Source organism: Xiphophorus hellerii, chromosome 14 (genome assembly GCF_003331165.1).
Source record: "Xiphophorus hellerii strain 12219 chromosome 14, Xiphophorus_hellerii-4.1, whole genome shotgun sequence".
NCBI lineage: Eukaryota > Metazoa > Chordata > Actinopteri > Cyprinodontiformes > Poeciliidae > Xiphophorus > Xiphophorus hellerii.
In genome coordinates, this window is record NC_045685.1 from 23,921,228 (window position 1) to 23,939,457 (window position 18,230).

General features: G+C 43.4%; 4 protein-coding genes across 10 annotated transcripts in view; 1 reads left to right on the top strand and 3 right to left on the bottom strand.

Moving 5' to 3' along the window:
- LOC116733095 (oocyte zinc finger protein XlCOF6-like) overlaps window positions 1-18,230 on the bottom strand; it is a 778,765-nt gene that overhangs the window by 317,874 nt on the left and 442,661 nt on the right. The gene's annotated exons all lie outside the window — the stretch shown is intronic.
- LOC116733104 (gastrula zinc finger protein XlCGF8.2DB-like) overlaps window positions 1-18,230 on the bottom strand; it is a 570,370-nt gene that overhangs the window by 118,712 nt on the left and 433,428 nt on the right. The gene's annotated exons all lie outside the window — the stretch shown is intronic.
- The window catches only part of LOC116733103 (immunoglobulin superfamily member 3-like), a 919,724-nt gene that overhangs the window by 91,986 nt on the left and 809,508 nt on the right, over window positions 1-18,230 (top strand). The window lies entirely within an intron of this gene.
- Window positions 5,201-6,337, bottom strand: LOC116733151 (ladderlectin-like). Of its 2 annotated transcripts, XR_004341947.1 has the most exons (5): window positions 6,171-6,337; window positions 5,953-6,087; window positions 5,757-5,868; window positions 5,443-5,560; window positions 5,201-5,336 (listed from the first exon to the last, which is right to left on the bottom strand). XR_004341947.1 is itself a non-coding variant. In XM_032583957.1 (4 exons), exons 1-4 carry the CDS (start codon window positions 6,189-6,191, stop codon window positions 5,493-5,495), a joined length of 336 nt encoding a protein of 111 aa, XP_032439848.1. In that variant the 5' UTR covers window positions 6,192-6,336; the 3' UTR covers window positions 5,201-5,492. The 2 variants fall into 2 exon arrangements, 1 of the variants encoding a protein (XP_032439848.1); XM_032583957.1 differs by having other exon boundaries at window positions 5,201-5,560; window positions 6,171-6,336.

The window sequence follows — 18,230 nt, forward strand, 5'->3', positions numbered from 1 at the left end:
ATAGGAACTTGTGAATTCAATTAACTGTATTTCATTTGCAAAAGTACCTCTGGTAATTTTTACAAACTTATCTGTGAGATCTGGTAAAAAGAAGATTTAAGGTTCTCCGCTATTAACAGAAACTGTACCCAAGGTCACATTACATTACCTAATACAGTAAGGTACGGCAGCGTCATGAAACTTATTTCAAATAAAATAAAAAACACCTTTATCATCATGTGATGAAAGAATGTTAAATTAGTTTAAACTAGAATAATGAGACAACTCAGTCTTGATCAGATTTTCTACTATTAATACATTTTGTTTTCAGATAAAATAACTAATTTTCTAAAATGTTTTCATATTCCACTGTTAAAATGAGCTTAAATAACTTTAATAAATTATTTTTCATCTTCAGAAAGTCGCTCACATAAAGACCAGAGTGCTTCTATCACAACACACTGAATGTCGTACATTTTATCTTCCTGCAGCAGAACAATGACACAGACAGGCTCTTATTTTATTGCACTAAATTAATCCTCTTTAAATCACATTAATTATATTTATTAAAGTTCAGCTTCTGCACTTCACAATACTTAATTTTCCCAAAACGTAAACTCGGTTCAGCAGTTCACAGCAACACAATAACACATATTACATGATATAAAACCAGAAACATTCACAGATTCACAAAAATACATTTGATCAAATATGATATTATGAGACACTTTGAGTTGAAACATTAAGTTAAAAGAAAAAACTTTGAACCCATTGAAAATGTAACAATTTTGTAATGAAATGGCATCATTCATATTTATAACATTTCAATAAAGAAACAATAAACTAACACTGAGTAAAGATTTATGTTAAAGAAAAGTATAAACACTTTTATGTCATAATGTTGTGTTGAATTCTAAAATAAATTTAATGTATAAAAATCATCACTTTAAAGTTAATCCTTTGATTTAATCTAAAAACAGGGAAAAATGTATTTTTATAACAAAATCGTCAAAATCTTTAGATGTTTTGTTTCAACACATATTTATAAAAGTGTTTGTTAAAAATATTTCTGTGAAAATAACAGATTTAATATCTCCATAATTCAGCAATAAAACAGTATTTAAAAAACATGAATGTAAATGTAACAAATTCATGACTTTGGTCACAGTGATGATGTGAACAACCACAAAATGGCTGATGGTCAATGAACCAATGTCTGATCAATGATTCAGTCTGATAACTGAATCATTGATCAGTTATCAGAAACAATAATTGATCAATACTTCTGACTGAGTCCAGAAACCTTTAAAAATTATTTAAATTTTCTAAATCAATAACAATAAATGACTCAATGTTGTCATTATAACAATACATTCATTCATGATGATCTAACATGTTAATCAGAATAGATGGAAACAAATCTGATATTTTTCTGTGGAGGCAAAATTAGTTTTAAACTAAACTATAGCAAACAACCACGTTATATGTGTTGGTTATATTGTTCATCTACACTTGATTCAAAATGATTCTTTCTTTTCATCCTAAAACAAATAATCGACATTATTATTATTATTATTATTATTATTAGAACCAGTAGAGCTGCTGTCAATCCCAGACTGATGAAGATGATCCTTCCTTGTTCTTCTGGTTCTGGAGTCAAAGTTTTTCTCTGAGTTTGGATCTGATCAGCAGCTGCTGGGAGAGAAATCAGAAATATTTATTAATATTTGATGAAAACTGAGATCCAGGAGGATTCATGTAGAAGATGAAGAAATTCAACAACTCAGGTCTCAGGATTTTATCTGAGTAAAATATTTCTTCTCACCAGTAACGTTGAGTCGACATCTTCCAGAGTTGAAACCATCTTCAGTTTTCACGTCACACAGATACAGACCAGAGTCTTCAGTCCTCAGTCTGGACACATGGAGTCTGATTCGTCCTTCTCTGAGGACGTCTTTGTCAATCTGGACTCGTCCTGAAAACTGTTTATCCTGAGAATCTGGAATCTCAACACCTTCATGAAGGTGATACAGAACCAATTCTCTAGGGGGATCTAAAAATTCACAGAGGATAAACATGGAGGACAGAGAGGAGTCGGGTCTGGTGGTGAAGGTCCACTCCAGAGTGATGCTGTGGTTCTCCTCTGCCTGATAGCTGCTCTGTGTCACATTCACTACAAATGTTGCTGCTGAGGAGACAGAGAGGGAAAGAGAGGAGCAGACACACTGAGAACTGGAACATGGGAGTCTTTCAGCTCCATCTAGAGAGCTTTCTGTCACAAAGACAAGATGGAGACTGACCACAGAGACATGAGCTGAGGATGAGGAGCAGCAGGATCCTGGAGATCATCTTCATCCTGAGAGAGGAAGAGGAGGAGAGGCAGCAGGACATCAGGAACATCATCAAGTCCAAGAGTCCAGTTGTTCCTTATAATAACTGGACTTCTGGTTAGGAAAAGAAAAACAATGTTGTAAAAGGAGTGAAATTATTCTGTTATAATTCATGAGGAGAAAACACCAGAGAATGAAATCTGGGAATAGTTTGTTGAGTTTTTTCTAAGTTTTTCACATATTTTTCACACTTTTCAAATAAAATGTGACAATAAAATGTATTTTAAATAACAACATTGCAAACGAACCACAAAGAAAATAAAGCTGAAGCTGTGAAGAGAATCATTCCTCTATAAGGAAATCTGCTGTGCTGCATTTGTGTTTGTGTGATTCTCAGCAAATATAAAGTTGGTCGAAACACAAAGAGACAAAAAGATTTAATCCTAAAGACTAATCTCTAGGATTAAATTTAATATGAATCATTTTACTAAACTAAACTAATGAGACATCTTCATCCTGAGAGAGGAAGAGGAGAGGAGGCAGCAGAACATCAGGAACAGCTAAAATATCTGGTCTTTACTCAGACACGTTTTTTTTTTCTGTACTTAGTTTTTATTCGTTTTTCTGCACTGCTGAAGATCTATACTTTTATTTTACAAGATATTAACTGTAAACATTATGATGCTCACCTGATCGGCTGTGAATGCACCGCCTGCACTGAGGTCCGCTGCTGCTCCGCTCACACGACCAGTCGGCTGGCCGAAGAAGTAATGAACTGAACTGACAGGCGGAGACTTTATATACTGGTCCTGCACACCTTTGTCTGGGCATTCTGTGTAATGATCTCCTATTGGCTCACGAACCAATAGGCGTTTACTACACAGAATGCCATCCAATAGGCAATCTTTACACAGAATCCAATCATTTGCATTCTCTAGTCTGCACAGAACGCAAATGATGGCATTCTGTGTAAAGAACATCTATTGGTCCAATAGGCATGTGAGGCCAACGCCACCTGCTCATGTAACACTCATACTTGTCTGGTACGAGTGTTGCCAGACAGGTATTGACTGCAGCAACCATGTTTTTAGTAGCCTCAACAACAACAACAGTTCGCCTCTGTCAGAAACCCACGTACACCTGGAAATTTAGTTCCCTGTTTTTGCCAGTCGACATCAGTGTTTAGCAGACGGTGCGTCCACATCCGATCATGTGAGCAGCATAAACCTGTTTTATTTAATTTTCGGTCATTTATTGAGACAATCTGCTACATAACAAGACAGAAACTTTAAGGACCAGGAGTTAGAATAACAACCTAGTAAATAAACACAGGAACGTCGTCAGATAAGTTAAATATGAGTGAGTGAATTCTGCAAATTACTAATGTCTGCGTGTCTTCTTTTAACACGCAGACACGCTTCTGTTAGAGGCAGACGCGCGTCCGCCTCCAACAGAAACTCTAACAGTCTCTGTTAGAGTCTAACTCTGTTAAAGCCCTTTAACAGAGGCAGAATCGCGCCTCAGCCTCCGATGCAGAAGCGCGATTCTGCCAATAACAGAGTCATATTTTCATTTAGTGAAGTTACTCAAAGGGTGGAGCAGCAAGACATTTTACTCAAATAAAAGTAAATAGCATGATAGAGTAAAACTACATCCAAAGGTATTTTGTCCCCAAAGATTTTTACCCATTTTTGGTGGAATATGTAAAATTTTAGTGGTGACATTTTTCCACCAAATGGGTGAAAAAATGAGGCCAAACATAAACTTTGATTAATTGTTAATTAAAGTCAACAGCATTTGTCTTCTGCCTGTTTTATGGCTTGATAGGAATCAAGTTATTCAGACACTTAAACCACATTAAGCTATGAATGCTGGGGATGCAGTTCCTGTAGTCCACTGGTGAAAAGATTTAGAGAAAAGGGAGCGGGAAGTAGGCTAGTTATGCTAGCTTGACTTTGACAACCTTAACATGTAGATGTGCTGAGGAATTTGGTGTATCCGGTTCTGTTAAAAACAAAGGCAACTCTCTGACAGTTCATCAGTAGTGCAGGTGTTTAAATTGGCTAATCAACCACTGCTGTGTTCAGATAGCCACTTATTAATAATCGTAAATAAAACATCAAGCCTGAAAATGTAATACTTCATGTATGGGAATAGTTTGCACGTTTTTTGGTGTTGATTTCTGACACACTAGTGAAGCTATTGTCGGTCAGTTGCTATGACAATGGGTCTGTATCTAGCATAGCCAATAGATGAACAAGAAAAAGAATATGAGTCTTTTTGAGTTGTTCTTCAACTGTTGGTCTGCGTCATTTTCCCCTTTGCTGTGGCGCACTGCACTAATTTAATAATACCCACATTTCCCTGTTAAAGTTTTTTAACAGAGTCTTTATACTGCAGCAGTGCAGCTATGGATGGCAGGTCAAAGAATCGTCTTTCTGCCATCCAGCATTGGGCACATCTGCAAAAGTTGATAATAATATGCATCGTGTCTGTAGGCAAACTGATGCTTTTATCAATTCATTCAGTACTTTGAGGGCATTCATGATCTTGATATTGCCCTAAATGAAAATGAATTTGATACCCATGTTATAAGATGATTTTATCTTTTTCATTTGGGCTTTCTGGGCTTCCATACAAAGGTAAAATAGTACAACATGCTGGGGTTCTATTGACCCAGAAAACCTGATCAGGTTATTCATTTGTTCACGAGATATTGACAAGTTTGACTTAATAATTCCTGATTCAACTAAAGAAAGTTGAACATTATTAATAATCTCATTAATAATATTGTAATTTTTGATAATTACATAAGCCAACTATTGATACAAATTCTGATTCTCAAGAAACAGAAAAAGTTTCAGAAAACAAAACAAAACACAAAGACAGAATAAACCGTAAAAGTTTTATTTTGCTTGGCCAAAGAATAGAAGAAAGTTTTGCATAGATGATTCTTTCTTATGACTCATTCAGTCTGATCTTATTACAGAGAGACAATCCAGCTGCTGTTTGCTTGTCGCTTCATTCCTTAGGTTGCATTAAAGAGAGAAATTATAGGAAGTAAAGAAGCAGAAATATCTTTGGGTTTTCTGAAGGTTAAAAAGGCAGGAAAACAGAAACAAAAAGCACTGACCCTCCACTGGTTCTGTTTTAAATCTGGCCTCTTTGGGAACCTCACAGTTTTCAGGGTTTCTTGGCGCAGACAGAAGGCAGATTGTGATTAGACCCCAGGTCATCCCAGCACTTTGCACCTAGGAACAAGAAAAGAAATCACACATCACATCATAAAAACCCTTTTGCCACAAGAAAAATAATACAAGTTCCTGCAGTAAATTCAGTAAATGTTTATGCAGGTCAACTAAAACGTTCACATGCACAGTAAATTAGTTTTACCCATGAGTCATCTTACCAACCGATAAAACAGAGTGGGTTGATATTTTCTTATACCTGAATAGTTTATCTGTAAACAGCGCTGGTTGCCTCCATCATTATTATTCTGTCCAGAACACCAGTGTGTGTAGTCGAAACGGCTTCCATTGCTACACAACCAAATGCTCTCCTGGAAGACAACATACAGCAGATGACACATTTTATTCAATGTTTCACAAAATATACAACAAATAAAATGTACTGGCAACAATACCTCCTGTGCATTAGTGCCTCCAATCCATGCTTGTTTGGCCCCGTGACCTGCTGCAGTTACTATAATCTGAATCTGATTGTACTCGTTCAAGTCCTGAACTGATGCAAGGTTTGCCCCCATGGACAGACAGTTTCTCTACAGACACAAAAGTTAGAAGTAGCTGGATTTCTTCAGCAAAGAACAAAAGAAATTAAGAGCACAATGTTATTGGAAATCACCTCGGCTCTTGCCCAAGTCATGCTTTTTTGAACATATTGAAAGCAGCGACTATTGATCAGAGTCCAGCCAGAAGGACAAGAAAGAGATCTCTGGAGCAAGTCAGTTTGTTCTGATGGCAAACAAATTCAGATCAAGAGGTGCATGTGGAATTACTCTAAAACTTTCTTATTTTGTCAACATTATACTGTATACTCTCTCACATATATATATTTATATAGCTATCCAGTCAGCTATATAGCTGACTATATAGCTGACTGGCATATAGCAGACTAAAGTTCCACAACTTGAACTTTAGTCTCAAGTTGTGTAGACCAAAGATAAGACCAAATAATAAATGATAAAAGCTTCCAAAGCAGATAGGATGTGCTTAGATGTCGCTCGACCTGAACTCGAGCGGTGTTCTGTTGCCTACACAACATGAACTTTAGTCTCTCTTCTAAAACTTGAAGAGAGACTAAAGTTCAAGTTGTGTATCTTGAACTTTAGATAAGACCAAAGCAGATAGGAAGCTGCTTATCAGCAGCTGCATGACATTATAATCTGAATCTGAAACTGGCTCTTGGGACGTGGAATGTCACCTCTCTGGTGGGGAAGGAGCCGGAGCTAGTGCGTGAGGTCGAGAGGTCACCGGGGCCCCCATGAATTGGTCAAACAGCAACAGTCTTCAGAGGCTTCTTCATATTCAGTGCAACACAGACTGCTACTGGAGCTCCTTCCTGCCCACAGGATCATCATCCATATCAACCCTTTGAACTGAGAGTCAGGAAAAGTTTGACCATCAGAGCTGCTGCTGCTGCTGCTGTCAGTAACAGAGAAACATGGAGGCCGATCCTTCCTCGACCTTCTGGTTCTGGATCCAAGGTCGTTTTCTGGACTGAGGAGACATCAGCAGCTGCTGGAAAGATAGAAGAGAGGTTTGAATATTACAGAAACCTTTAGAAGAATAAAGTTTAATGGGAAACAATTAAACATGAAACCATATAAACAACACAGAAACATTTGGTTCTGTTTTAACCTTTATAAACCGGGTCGGTTCTGATCACAAAGAAACATGAAAACATTTCATTTTTCTCCTCATTTTTCTCCTCCATGGGCTGCCACCTTATCGTGGTGGAGGGGTTTGAGTGTCCCAATGATCCTAGGAGCTATGCTGTCTGGGGCTTCATGCCCCTGGTAGGGTCACCCAAGGCAGACAGGTCCTAGGTGAGGGACCAGACAAAGAGCAGCCCGAAGACCCCAATGATGAAGGAAAACTTTGGACTTGGCGTTCCCTCGCCCGGACGCGGGTCACCGGGGCCCCACTCTGGAGCCAGGCCTGGAGGGGGGGCACGATGGCGAGCGCCTGGTGGCCGGGCTTTTACCCATGGAGCCCGGCCGGGCTCAGCCCGAAGAGGAAACATGGGCCCCCCCTCCCATGGGCCCACCACCCGTGGGAGGGGCCAAAGGGGTCGGGTGCAGTGTGGGATGGGTGGCAGCAGAGGGAGGGGACCCTGGCGGTCCGATCCTCGGTTGCAGAAACTGGCTCTTGGGACGTGGAATGTCACCTCTCTGGTGGGGAAGGAGCCGGAGCTAGTGCGTGAGGTCGAGAGGTTCCGGCTAGAAATAGTCGGTCTCACCTCGACGCACGGCTCTGGTTCTGGAACCAGTCTCCTTGAGAGGGGCTGGACATACTTCCACTCTGGAGTTGCCCAAGGTGAGAGGCGTCGGGCAGGAGTGGGCATACTTGTTGCTCCCCATCTCGGCGCCTGTACGTTGGGGTTTACCCCGGTGAACGAGAGGGTAGCATCCCTCCGCCTACGGGTGGGGGGACGGGTTCTGACTGTCGTTTGTGCTTACGGGCCGAACGACAGTTCAGATTACCCACCCTTTTTGGAGTCCTTAGAGGGGGTACTGGAGAGTGCTCCTCCTGGGGACTCCCTTGTTCTGCTGGGGGACTTCAACGCTCACGTGGGCAATGACAGTGAGACCTGGAGGGGCGTGGTTGGGAGGAACGGCCCGCCCGACCTGAACTCGAGCGGTGTTCTGTTGCTGGATTTCTGTGCTCGCCATGGATTGTCCATAACGAACACCATGTTCAAGCATAAGGGTGTCCATATGTGCACTTGGCACCAGGACACCCTAGGCCGCAGTTCGATGATCGACTTTGTCATCGTCTCATCGGATCTGCGGCCGTATGTCTTGGACACTCGGGTGAAGAGAGGTGCGGAGCTGTCCACTGACCACTACCTGGTGGTGAGTTGGCTCCGGTGGTGGGGGCGAAAGCCGGTCAGATCTGGCAGGCCCAAACGTGTTGTGAGGGTCTGCTGGGAACGTCTGGCGGAATCCCCTGTGAGACGGAGCTTTAACTCCCATCTCCGGCAAAACTTCGAACACGTCCCGGGGGAGGTGGGGGACATGGAGTCTGAGTGGACCGTGTTCCGTGCCTCCATTGTCGAGGCGGCCGATCGGAGCTGTGGCCGCAAGGTTGTCGGTGCCTGTCGCGGCGGCAACCCTCGAACCCGCTGGTGGACACCTTCGGTGAGGGATGCCGTCAGGCTGAAGAAGGAGTCCTATCGGGCCTTTTTGGCCTGTGGGACTCCGGAAACAGCTGATGGGTACCGGCGGGCGAAGCGGCATGCGGCTCGGGCGGTTGCTGAGGCAAAAACTCGGGCGTGGGAGGAGTTTGGAGAGGCCATGGAGAAAGACTTCCGTACGGCTTCGAGGCGATTCTGGTCCACCATCCGGCGTCTCAGGGGGGGGAAGCGGTGCAGCACCAACACTGTTTATAGTGGGGATGGTGTGCTGCTGACCTCTACTCGGGACGTTGTGGGCCGGTGGGCAGAGTACTTCGAAGACCTCCTCAATCCCACCAACATGCCTTCCACTGAGGAAGCTGAGCCTTGGGACTCTGGGTTGGGCTCTCCAATCTCTGGGGGCGAGGTCGCCGAGGTGGTTAAAAAGCTCCTCGGTGGCAAGGCCCCGGGGGTGGATGAGATCCGCCCGGAGTTCCTTAAGGCTCTGGATGTTGTAGGGTTGTGTTGGTTGACGCGACTCTGCAATGTCGCATGGACATCGGGGGCAGTTCCCCTGGATTGGCAGACTGGGGTGGTGGTCCCCCTGTTCAAAAAGGGGGACCGGAGGGTGTGCTCCAATTATAGAGGGGTCACACTCTTAAGCCTCCCTGGCAAGGTCTATTCAGGGGTCCTGGAGAGGAGGGTCCGTCGGATAGTCGAACCTCGGATTCAGGAAGAGCAGTGTGGTTTTCGTCCTGGTCGTGGAACACTGGACCAGCTCTACACCCTCGGCAGGGTCCTGGAGGGTGCATGGGAGTTCGCCCAACCAGTCTACATGTGTTTTGTGGACTTGGAGAAGGCGTTCGACCGTGTCCCTCGGGGAGCCCTGTGGGGGGTTCTCCGGGAGTATGGGGTACCGGGCCCTTTGATACGGGCTGTCAGGTCCCTGTATGACCGGTGTCAGAGTCTGGTCCGCATTGCCGGCAGTAAGTCGGGCTCGTTTCCGGTGAGAGTTGGACTCCGCCAGGGCTGCCCTTTGTCACCGATTCTGTTCATCACTTTCATGGACAGAATTTCTAGGCGCAGCCAAGGTGTTGAGGGGATCCGATTTGGTGGCCTTAGGATCTCATCTCTGCTTTTCGCAGACGATGTGGTCCTTTTGGCTTCATCAGATCGTGATCTGCAGCTCTCGCTGGAGCGGTTCGCAGCCGAGTGTGAAGCGGCCGGGATGGGGATCAGTGCCTCCAAATCCGAGGCCATGGTCTTGAGCCGGAAAAGGGTAGAGTGCCTTCTCCGGGTCAGGGGGGGTGTCCTGCCCCAAGTGGAGGAGTTTAAGTATCTCGGGATCTTGTTCACGAATGGGGGAAGAAGGGAGCGGGAGATCGACAGGCGGATTGGCGCAGCGTCTGCTGTCAAGCGGGCGCTGTACCGGTCCATCGTGGTGAAGAGAGAGCTGAGCCAAAAAGCGAAGCTCTCGATTTACCGGTCGATCTACGTTCCCACCCTCATCTATGGTCATGAGCTTTGGGTCATGACCGAAAGAACGAGATCGCGGATACAAGCGGCCGAAATGGGTTTTCTCCGTAGGGTGGCTGGGCTCTCCCTTAGAGATAGGGTGAGAAGCTCAGTCATCCGGGAGGGACTCAGAGTAGAGCCGCTGCTCCTTCACATCGAGAGGAGCCAGTTGAGGTGGCTCGGGCATCTGGTCAGGATGCCTCCTGGACGCCTCCCTGGTGAGGTGTTCCGGGCACGTCCCACCGGGAGGAGGCCCCGGGGAAGACCCAGGACACGATGGAGGGACTATGTCTCTCGGCTGGCCTGGGAACGCCTCGGGATTCCCCCGGAGGAGCTAGAAGAAGTGGCTGGGGAGAGGGAAGTCTGGGCCTCCCTTCTGAAGCTGCTACCCCCGCGACCCGACCTCGGATAAGCGGAAGAAGATGGATGGATGGATGGATGGATGGATGGATGGATGGATGGATGGATGGATGGATGGATGGAAGTTTCTCTCAGCAGCTCAGTAAAGCAGGAACAAACCCAGAACATTTGTTCTTATAGTGACTCGAATAAAAAACTTTTAACTCTGAGTTGGAAGATGACAGTGAAATGTTGTTGTCAAATGTTTTTAATTCCCCACCTGCAGTTTTTCCAGGAACCATCAAACCTTTTAATTTCTGTTTGTCAGCCGCAGCCAGGATCCAAGAGCTCGATAAAACGTGAACCAATGTAGAAAAAGATGTGTGACTGAAGCTATTTCTCTGGATTCATCTCTCTCAGGAAATGACCTGAAATGACACCAGAACATTTCTGAACTTTAAACCTGATTTAGTTTAACTTTTGTTTTAAAAAATGCTTCAGTCAACATAAAAATTATCTTCTCTCAGAAACATTAAACTTAAAAAAAATATAAAAAGAAGCATCTGAAAATAACCAGGTTTGTTTTCTACTAAACAGAAATAGCAGCAACTTTATTAACTTTAAATCTATTTTAAAGTAAAAAATAAAGTGATATTGAATCAGTCACTGCATGTAAACAATAAGAGTGTATGACAATTTAAAATTAAAAATATAAAGACACAGACTGTAAAATTGATATATTAGTTTCAGATACTTACTTTGTAGTGGAGTATTGAGCCGATTCTCCTCACTGTGATTATTAATATTTTCAGCAGGAGAGACGATCAGACAGTGACTGAGGCTTCGTTGTGAGTGAGGAAAGTCCAGTAGATGAAGTTATTATCTGCAATGTTTTTGCTCTAATCTGAACACAAACATTGTTGCATCAGATTCACTCATGACTGGAAACAGGAAGGAGGTGTTTATTTTAGCAACATGAAGGTTTAACTTTCAGGTTACAAACTGGTTTTTCTGCTCAAGTTAAATTAAACAAAGACTTGAACCTTTCAACTAAAAAGTATTAAAACATAAAATTAACACTTTTTAACACTAGATGTTTGTTGTAAACATGTAGCTCTAGTATAAATTACTGCATCAATGCATCGTGACATGGAGGAGATCAGCCTGTGTGTAATGGAAACACGTTACTATATGATGGATGCAAAACTCTGACCTTGTAATGACCTTTAGTTACTAACCTCCTCATGACAAAACAATCATAAATAAGATGTGGATTATAACCTATGAGAACAATATGACTGAATATGTGCTGCGGTGCTTTTGTCTTGGTTTTACATCAGTCTGCAGAAATACTGTAGAGGTTTATTACATCCTCTTTTCTTTTCTTTTATGACATTCAGAATTTTCTCTAATTCTAAACTGTATTCAAATTACAGATCTGCTGCTGATTTTTTATTCTGTGATTTTTAACCAGTCACTGCAGCATCAGGTCTTTGCACATTTCACAGTTCTGTAGATTCTTATGATATTGTAAAGATAAAATAAAGCTGCTGTAAACATCCTCCTGTTATGCATAACCTGGACCTGAAGTCAGAAACAAACATTCTGTCTGAATGTTTCTGACAAAACAGAAAGAAACATTTTTTCTGCCTCTATTAGAGGATTTGTCCCTCATCACAGAGCTGCCTTGTTTTCTGAAAACAGAAAAAAGTTTGACATGGACTGACATGGTCAACCAGAACAGAGCTGAGCTGTTATCATTATATTCTTCACAGGTAGTTTGATTTCCTGTAAGCTGAGTAACTCAAGGTAACAAGAAGCTTCTAAACAAACACCTGCAGAACAAAATGCTTCTACTAAAGTCAAACTGTTTAGTCTGAAGAGAGACTGAATTAAAGAATGATTTCCTTCTGTAACAAGAGAGAAACCACTGATGAGCTGTTTGACTTTGATTTATGGTGAGACTTTGTCTCACCATAAATGAGGAAAATCTGATGAACATGAAAATATTTTTGGAGATGAGTTGTTCATAAAGACAGAACTGCAGATGTTACCGTTTCTTTGCATGTTATTATCTGTAATATTGAGACAATAATTATAGATGATGTTGTTTCAAGTCACTGAAACGACGACTCAGCTGCCATGATGTTCAGTTTCAGTTCAAAGCAGCAGAACAGATAAAAATGCTGAATTAACTTGAGACGATGAATGTTTCTAAATCAAAGAATCTCATCTTTAAATCTTTAAACTGAGTTTTCAACATGATGACGACCTGCTGGCTTGATACACAACTGGCTTCATAAAAATGAACAAAAACAAACAAATTATCATTTCTGGCTCTTAAAACAAACAAATATTCATTAGGATCCAATTTTGACCTGAATGGTTTCATTATTCTGTATAATCTGTGTTAGTGGTTCAATCCAATGACTTTAATTCTCCAGATTCTCTCATTAAACTTTATTGATCACTGATGTGAGAGACAGTCTGAGCATCAAACCAGCAGCTTTGCTCTCATATTGAATGAAACATTTTCTCTTTCTGTAAATTTCTCTCATGTTCCAGTTTATATACTAGAAGAAAACTTTCAGGGTAAAAAAAGGACGTTTCCAAAGTCATCATTATATCCATTATTTCATTATATCCTGTCTAGGGTGACACCTAGTGGAGACAGGCAGCAGCAGCCCTCAAAACCCCACTAGGGACCAGCATGTTCATATAAATACTAATTATTCATGCAGCCATAATATCTGCCATCTGATCAGCCTGATCACCTTAAACATTCACTCATTAATGCACTTTTTCTACAAAATGTCCACAGATGAACCAGACATTGTGTTTCTTCACTTCAAGCTGCTTCAGTCAGTTGGTTAAACCAACAGTTGGTTTAACAAGTTGGTTAAAATGATTATTTTCCTGCTGCTTGTTTCATCTTATTGTAAGTAAATCTGTTTACACGAAATAAATCAATAAAGTTGAGAAGACGAGGATGCAGAATAATAATATTCACCAAAATCAGTAAAATCTATAAAGATCCAACCAGGAAGTAAAATGTTACCTCAGCAGAGATCAGCTGCAATGTGTGGTTTTGTCCACATGGTGGCGCTCTAAGCTCTGACTAAAAGCTGCTCAGCAGTGAAAGTTAGTATTTCTCCTCCTTTCTGCCTTTATTCAGTTCTGATGTGAAAACACAGATTTAGAAATGTTTCTTTAATGAAATGTGTTTATTTCTAACAGCTTTAAGACGTGATTATTAAATATTGATCTGATCAGTCGATCAGCAGCTTCATCCTGATGCTTCACTCTGTGATCTTCACTTCAGTTTACATGAAACAGAATCAGGAAACAACATGAAATAATTTAGTAACATTTGTTGATTTAATTTATTTTGATGCATTAATTGAACATCTTTCATCAGATTCTATGTTTCTACTTCCTGTTTATTTATTTAACTATAAAGATAAAGATTTAACTGAGAAAAGTTTGAAAAACACTGAAAACAAAGAAACAAGAAAAGTTGAATATTTTATTAGCTCAGCAACAAAATATCAACATACATAAATTAAATGATTGAAGTTTAAATGTTTTTGTGATCAGTAATTCAACAATCCAATTAGGACTGAAGACACAAACTAGGTTGCCGCCGCGACAGGCACCGACAACCTTGCGGCCACAGCTCCGACCGGCCGCCTCGACAATGGAGGCACGGAACATGGTCCACTCAGACTCCATGTCCCCCACCTCCCCCGGGACGTGTTCAAAGTTTTGCCGGAGATGGGAGTTAAAGCTCCGTCTCACAGGGGATTCCGCCAGACGTTCCCAGCAGACCCTCATAACACGTTTGGGCCTGCCAGGTCTGACCGGCTTCCTCCCCCACCACCGGAGCCAACTCACCACCAGGTAGTGGTCAGTGGGCAGCTCCGCACCTCTCTTCACCCGAGTGTTCAAGACATACGGCCGCAGATCCGATGAAACGACGACAAAGTCGATCATCGAACTGCGGCCTAGGGTGTCCTGGTGCCAAGTGCACATATGAACACCCTTATGCCTGAACATGGTGTTCGATATGGACAATCCATGACAAGCACAGAAGTCCAACAACAGAACACCATTCGAGTTCAGATCGGGGGGGCCGTTCCTCCCAACCACGCCCCTCCAGGTCTCACTGTCGTCGCCCACGTGAGCGTTGAAGTCCCCCAGTAGAACAAGGGAGTCCCCAGGAGGGGCACTCTCCAGTATCCCCTCTAAGGACTCCAAAAAGGGTGGGTAATCTGAACTGTTGTTCGGCCCGTAAGCACAAACTACAGTCAGGACCCGTCCCCCCACCCGTAGGCGGAGGGATGCTACCCTCTCGTTCACCGGAGTAAACCCCAACGTACAGGCGCCGAGATGGGGAGCAACAAGTATGCCCACTCCTGCCCGACGCCTCTCACCTTGGGCAACTCCAGAGTGGAAGTATGTCCAGCCCCTCTCAAGGAGGCTGGTTCCAGAACCAGAGCCGTGCGTCGAGGTGAGACCGACTATTTCTAGCCGGAACCTCTCGACCTCACACACTAGCTCCGGCTCCTTCCCCACCAGAGAGGTGACATTCCACGTCCCAAGAGCCAGCTTCTGCAACCGAGGATCGGATCGCCAGGGTCCCCTCCCTCTGCTGCCACCCATCCCACACTGCACCCGACCCCTTTGGCCCCTCTCACAGGTGGTGGGCCCATGGGAGGGGGGACCCATGTTTCCTCTTCGGGCTGAGCTCCATGGGTTAAAGCCCGGCCACCAGACGCTTGCCATCGTGCCCCCCCTCCAGGCCTGGCTCCAGAGTGGGGCCCCGGTGACCCGCGTCCGGGCGAGGGAACGCCAAGTCCAATGTTTTTATCCGTCATCGGGGTCTTCGGGCTGCGCTTTGTCTGGTCCCTCACCTAGGACCTGTCTGCCTTGGGTGACCCTACCAGGGGCATGAAGCCCCAGACAGCATAGCTCCTAGGATCATTGGAGCACTCAAACCCCTCCACCATGATAAGGTGGCAGCCCAAGGAGGATGGGGATAACAATCAAGTTGTTAGAGCAAAGTCACATTCAAGTCATGGAGGATGTTGAACTCTGAGTATCAAGGTTGGGGATCTCTGAACTAGAACCGTCCACAACATTCACTGTGAGTTTGGTGATCTCTTCATCTTCTGCTTCTTCTTCTTTTGTTTTAATAACATAACGATGAAGAATCAAACCAATAATCAGTGCAGCGATCAGAACGGCTCCAATAATCAGTCCAACAAATTTGTTTCTGCTTCCATCTTTGTTTCTTTCCTCCTCGTTTTCTGTAAAACAGAATCAGAGCTGAAGGTCAGAATCCATTTTTCTTCATCTGCTGCTCTCAGACCAGCTGCTTTCTGCAGCAGCTTTAGAAAACAAACATCTGGTCTGACAGGTTCACTGCAGAACCAGAACCACATCTGGCCTTAAAGGGATATTCCCCCTTAGATTAGCCACAGCCCCCACAGAGACTCTAAAGACATTTTCACCTTTAAGAAGATTCACTGATCTGAACATTAAAACACTTTATGCAGCTTCCTTCTTTCACTGGGATATAGAAACCATGAAAACTCACCTGTAGGAGGCGCCACATCCAGAAAGACGATCCAGATGGGGTCAAAGGTCAAAGCTCGTCTCTTCCTGCCGGTTGCTTCTCTCTGGAAAACTCGACACTCGTATTTTCCCGAGTCGTTGGTCGTCACGTTGCTCAGAAGCAAAGACACGTCTCCGTCCTTCATCCGTCTGTCCTGCAGCTCCACCCGGTTCCTAAAAGATGGATGCTGGTTCTCTGGGTCAGGCTGCTCATCTCTGAACAGGAGGACATATTCTGGTTCCAGGTCCGGTCGGGTCTACTTCACAGCCACAGCAGGTTTGATGTTGGGGAGTCGGCATGGCAGAGAGACGCTCTGTCCAGGAACAGCTGAGATGTTTTTATGAACTACAGGACAGAGAAAACAGAACAAAAAGGTCAGAGGTCAAAGTGAACCGGTCCACTTCCACAGCAGCAGGAGAGACCAAGGAGAGACACTGGACCCTGACCTGGACTGGAACAACAGATCTGGGGCCTCATGTTTAAAGGAGTGCACAGTTTTCACACTAAAACTGAGAAATTTAGAAAAGTGCGGCGCACAAAAAGTTCAGATGCATAAAGCCCCATAAACTAAAATGTACCGTTGCTGCGAGTACCAAACCCTGTGAGAGTCAGGAGACTCGGACCGTGGAGATCATGGCCCTGAGAAGCTGTGGTAGTCGTCCTTCATTTACATTTCTAAAATTTATGCACTCACAGCGCTTCACTGTGGAGGAGGAGCTGTAGCCAAGAGCAGGGAAAAGGTGTGAGCAGCACATACAAGATGGTGATTCCCAGGTGAATTTGATCTAGAATCACAACTCTATGGTGAGGTCAACTTGCTGACCTCTAGTGCTTAGAGATGTGATCAAACATAAGCTTTAATAAAAGAGAGGCTAAGGCATTTCACTAATAAACAGTTTCTATTTATGCTCAACTAAGACCTAAAAAGTTCAAAGTAAAAAATAAAAATCTAACCAAATGACTCACCAGTAACGTTGAGTCGACATCTTCCAGAGTTGAATCCATCTTCAGTTTTCACGTAACACAAATACAGACCAGAGTCTTCAGTCCTCAGTCTGGACACATGGAGTCTGATTCGTCCTTCTCTGAGGACGTCTTTGTCAATCTGGACTCGTCCTGAAAACTGTTCATCCTGAGAATGTGGAATCTCAACACCTTCATGGACCTGATACAGAACCAGTTCTTTATGAGGAGCCAACAAGCTGCAGTAGATGAACAGTTCCCTCCAGGATCCCTGAGTCTTGGTGGTGAAGGTCCACTCCAGAGTGATGCTGTGGTTCTCCTCTGCCTGATAGCTGCTCTGTGTCACATTCACTACAAATGTTGCTGCTGAGGAGACAGAGAGGGAAAGAGAGGAGCAGACACACTGAGAACTGGAACATGGGAGTCTTTCAGCTCCATCTAGAGAGCTTTCTGTCACAAAGACAAGATGGAGACTGACCACAGAGACATGAGCTGAGGATGAGGAGCAGCAGGATCCTGGAGATCATCTTCATCCTGAGAGAGGAAGAGGAGGAGAGGCAGCAGAACATCAGGAACATCATCAAGTCCAAGAGTCCAGTTGTTCCTTAAAATAACTGGACTCCTGGTTAGGAAAAGAAAAACAATGTTGTAAAAGGAGTGAAATTATTCTGTTATAATTCCTGAGGAGAAAACACCAGAGAGTGAAATCTGGGAATAGTTTGTTGAGTTTTTTCTAAGTTTTTCACATATTTTTCACACTTTTCAAATAAAATGTGACAATAAAATGTATTTTAAATAACAACATTGCAAACGAACCACAAAGAAAATAAAGCTGAAGCTGTGAAGAGAATCATTCCTCTATAAGGAAATCTGCTGTGCTGCATTTGTGTTTGTGTGATTCTCAGCAAATATCCAGTTGGTCGAAACACAAAGAGACAAAAAGATTTAATCCTAAAGACTAATCTCTAGGATTAAATTTAATATGAATCATTTTACTAAACTAAACTAATGAGACATCTTCATCCTGAGAGAGGAAGAGGAGAGGAGGCAGCAGAACATCTGGAACAGCTAAAATATCTGGTCTTTCCTCAGACACGTTTTTTTTTCTGTACTTAGTTTCTATTAGTTTTTCT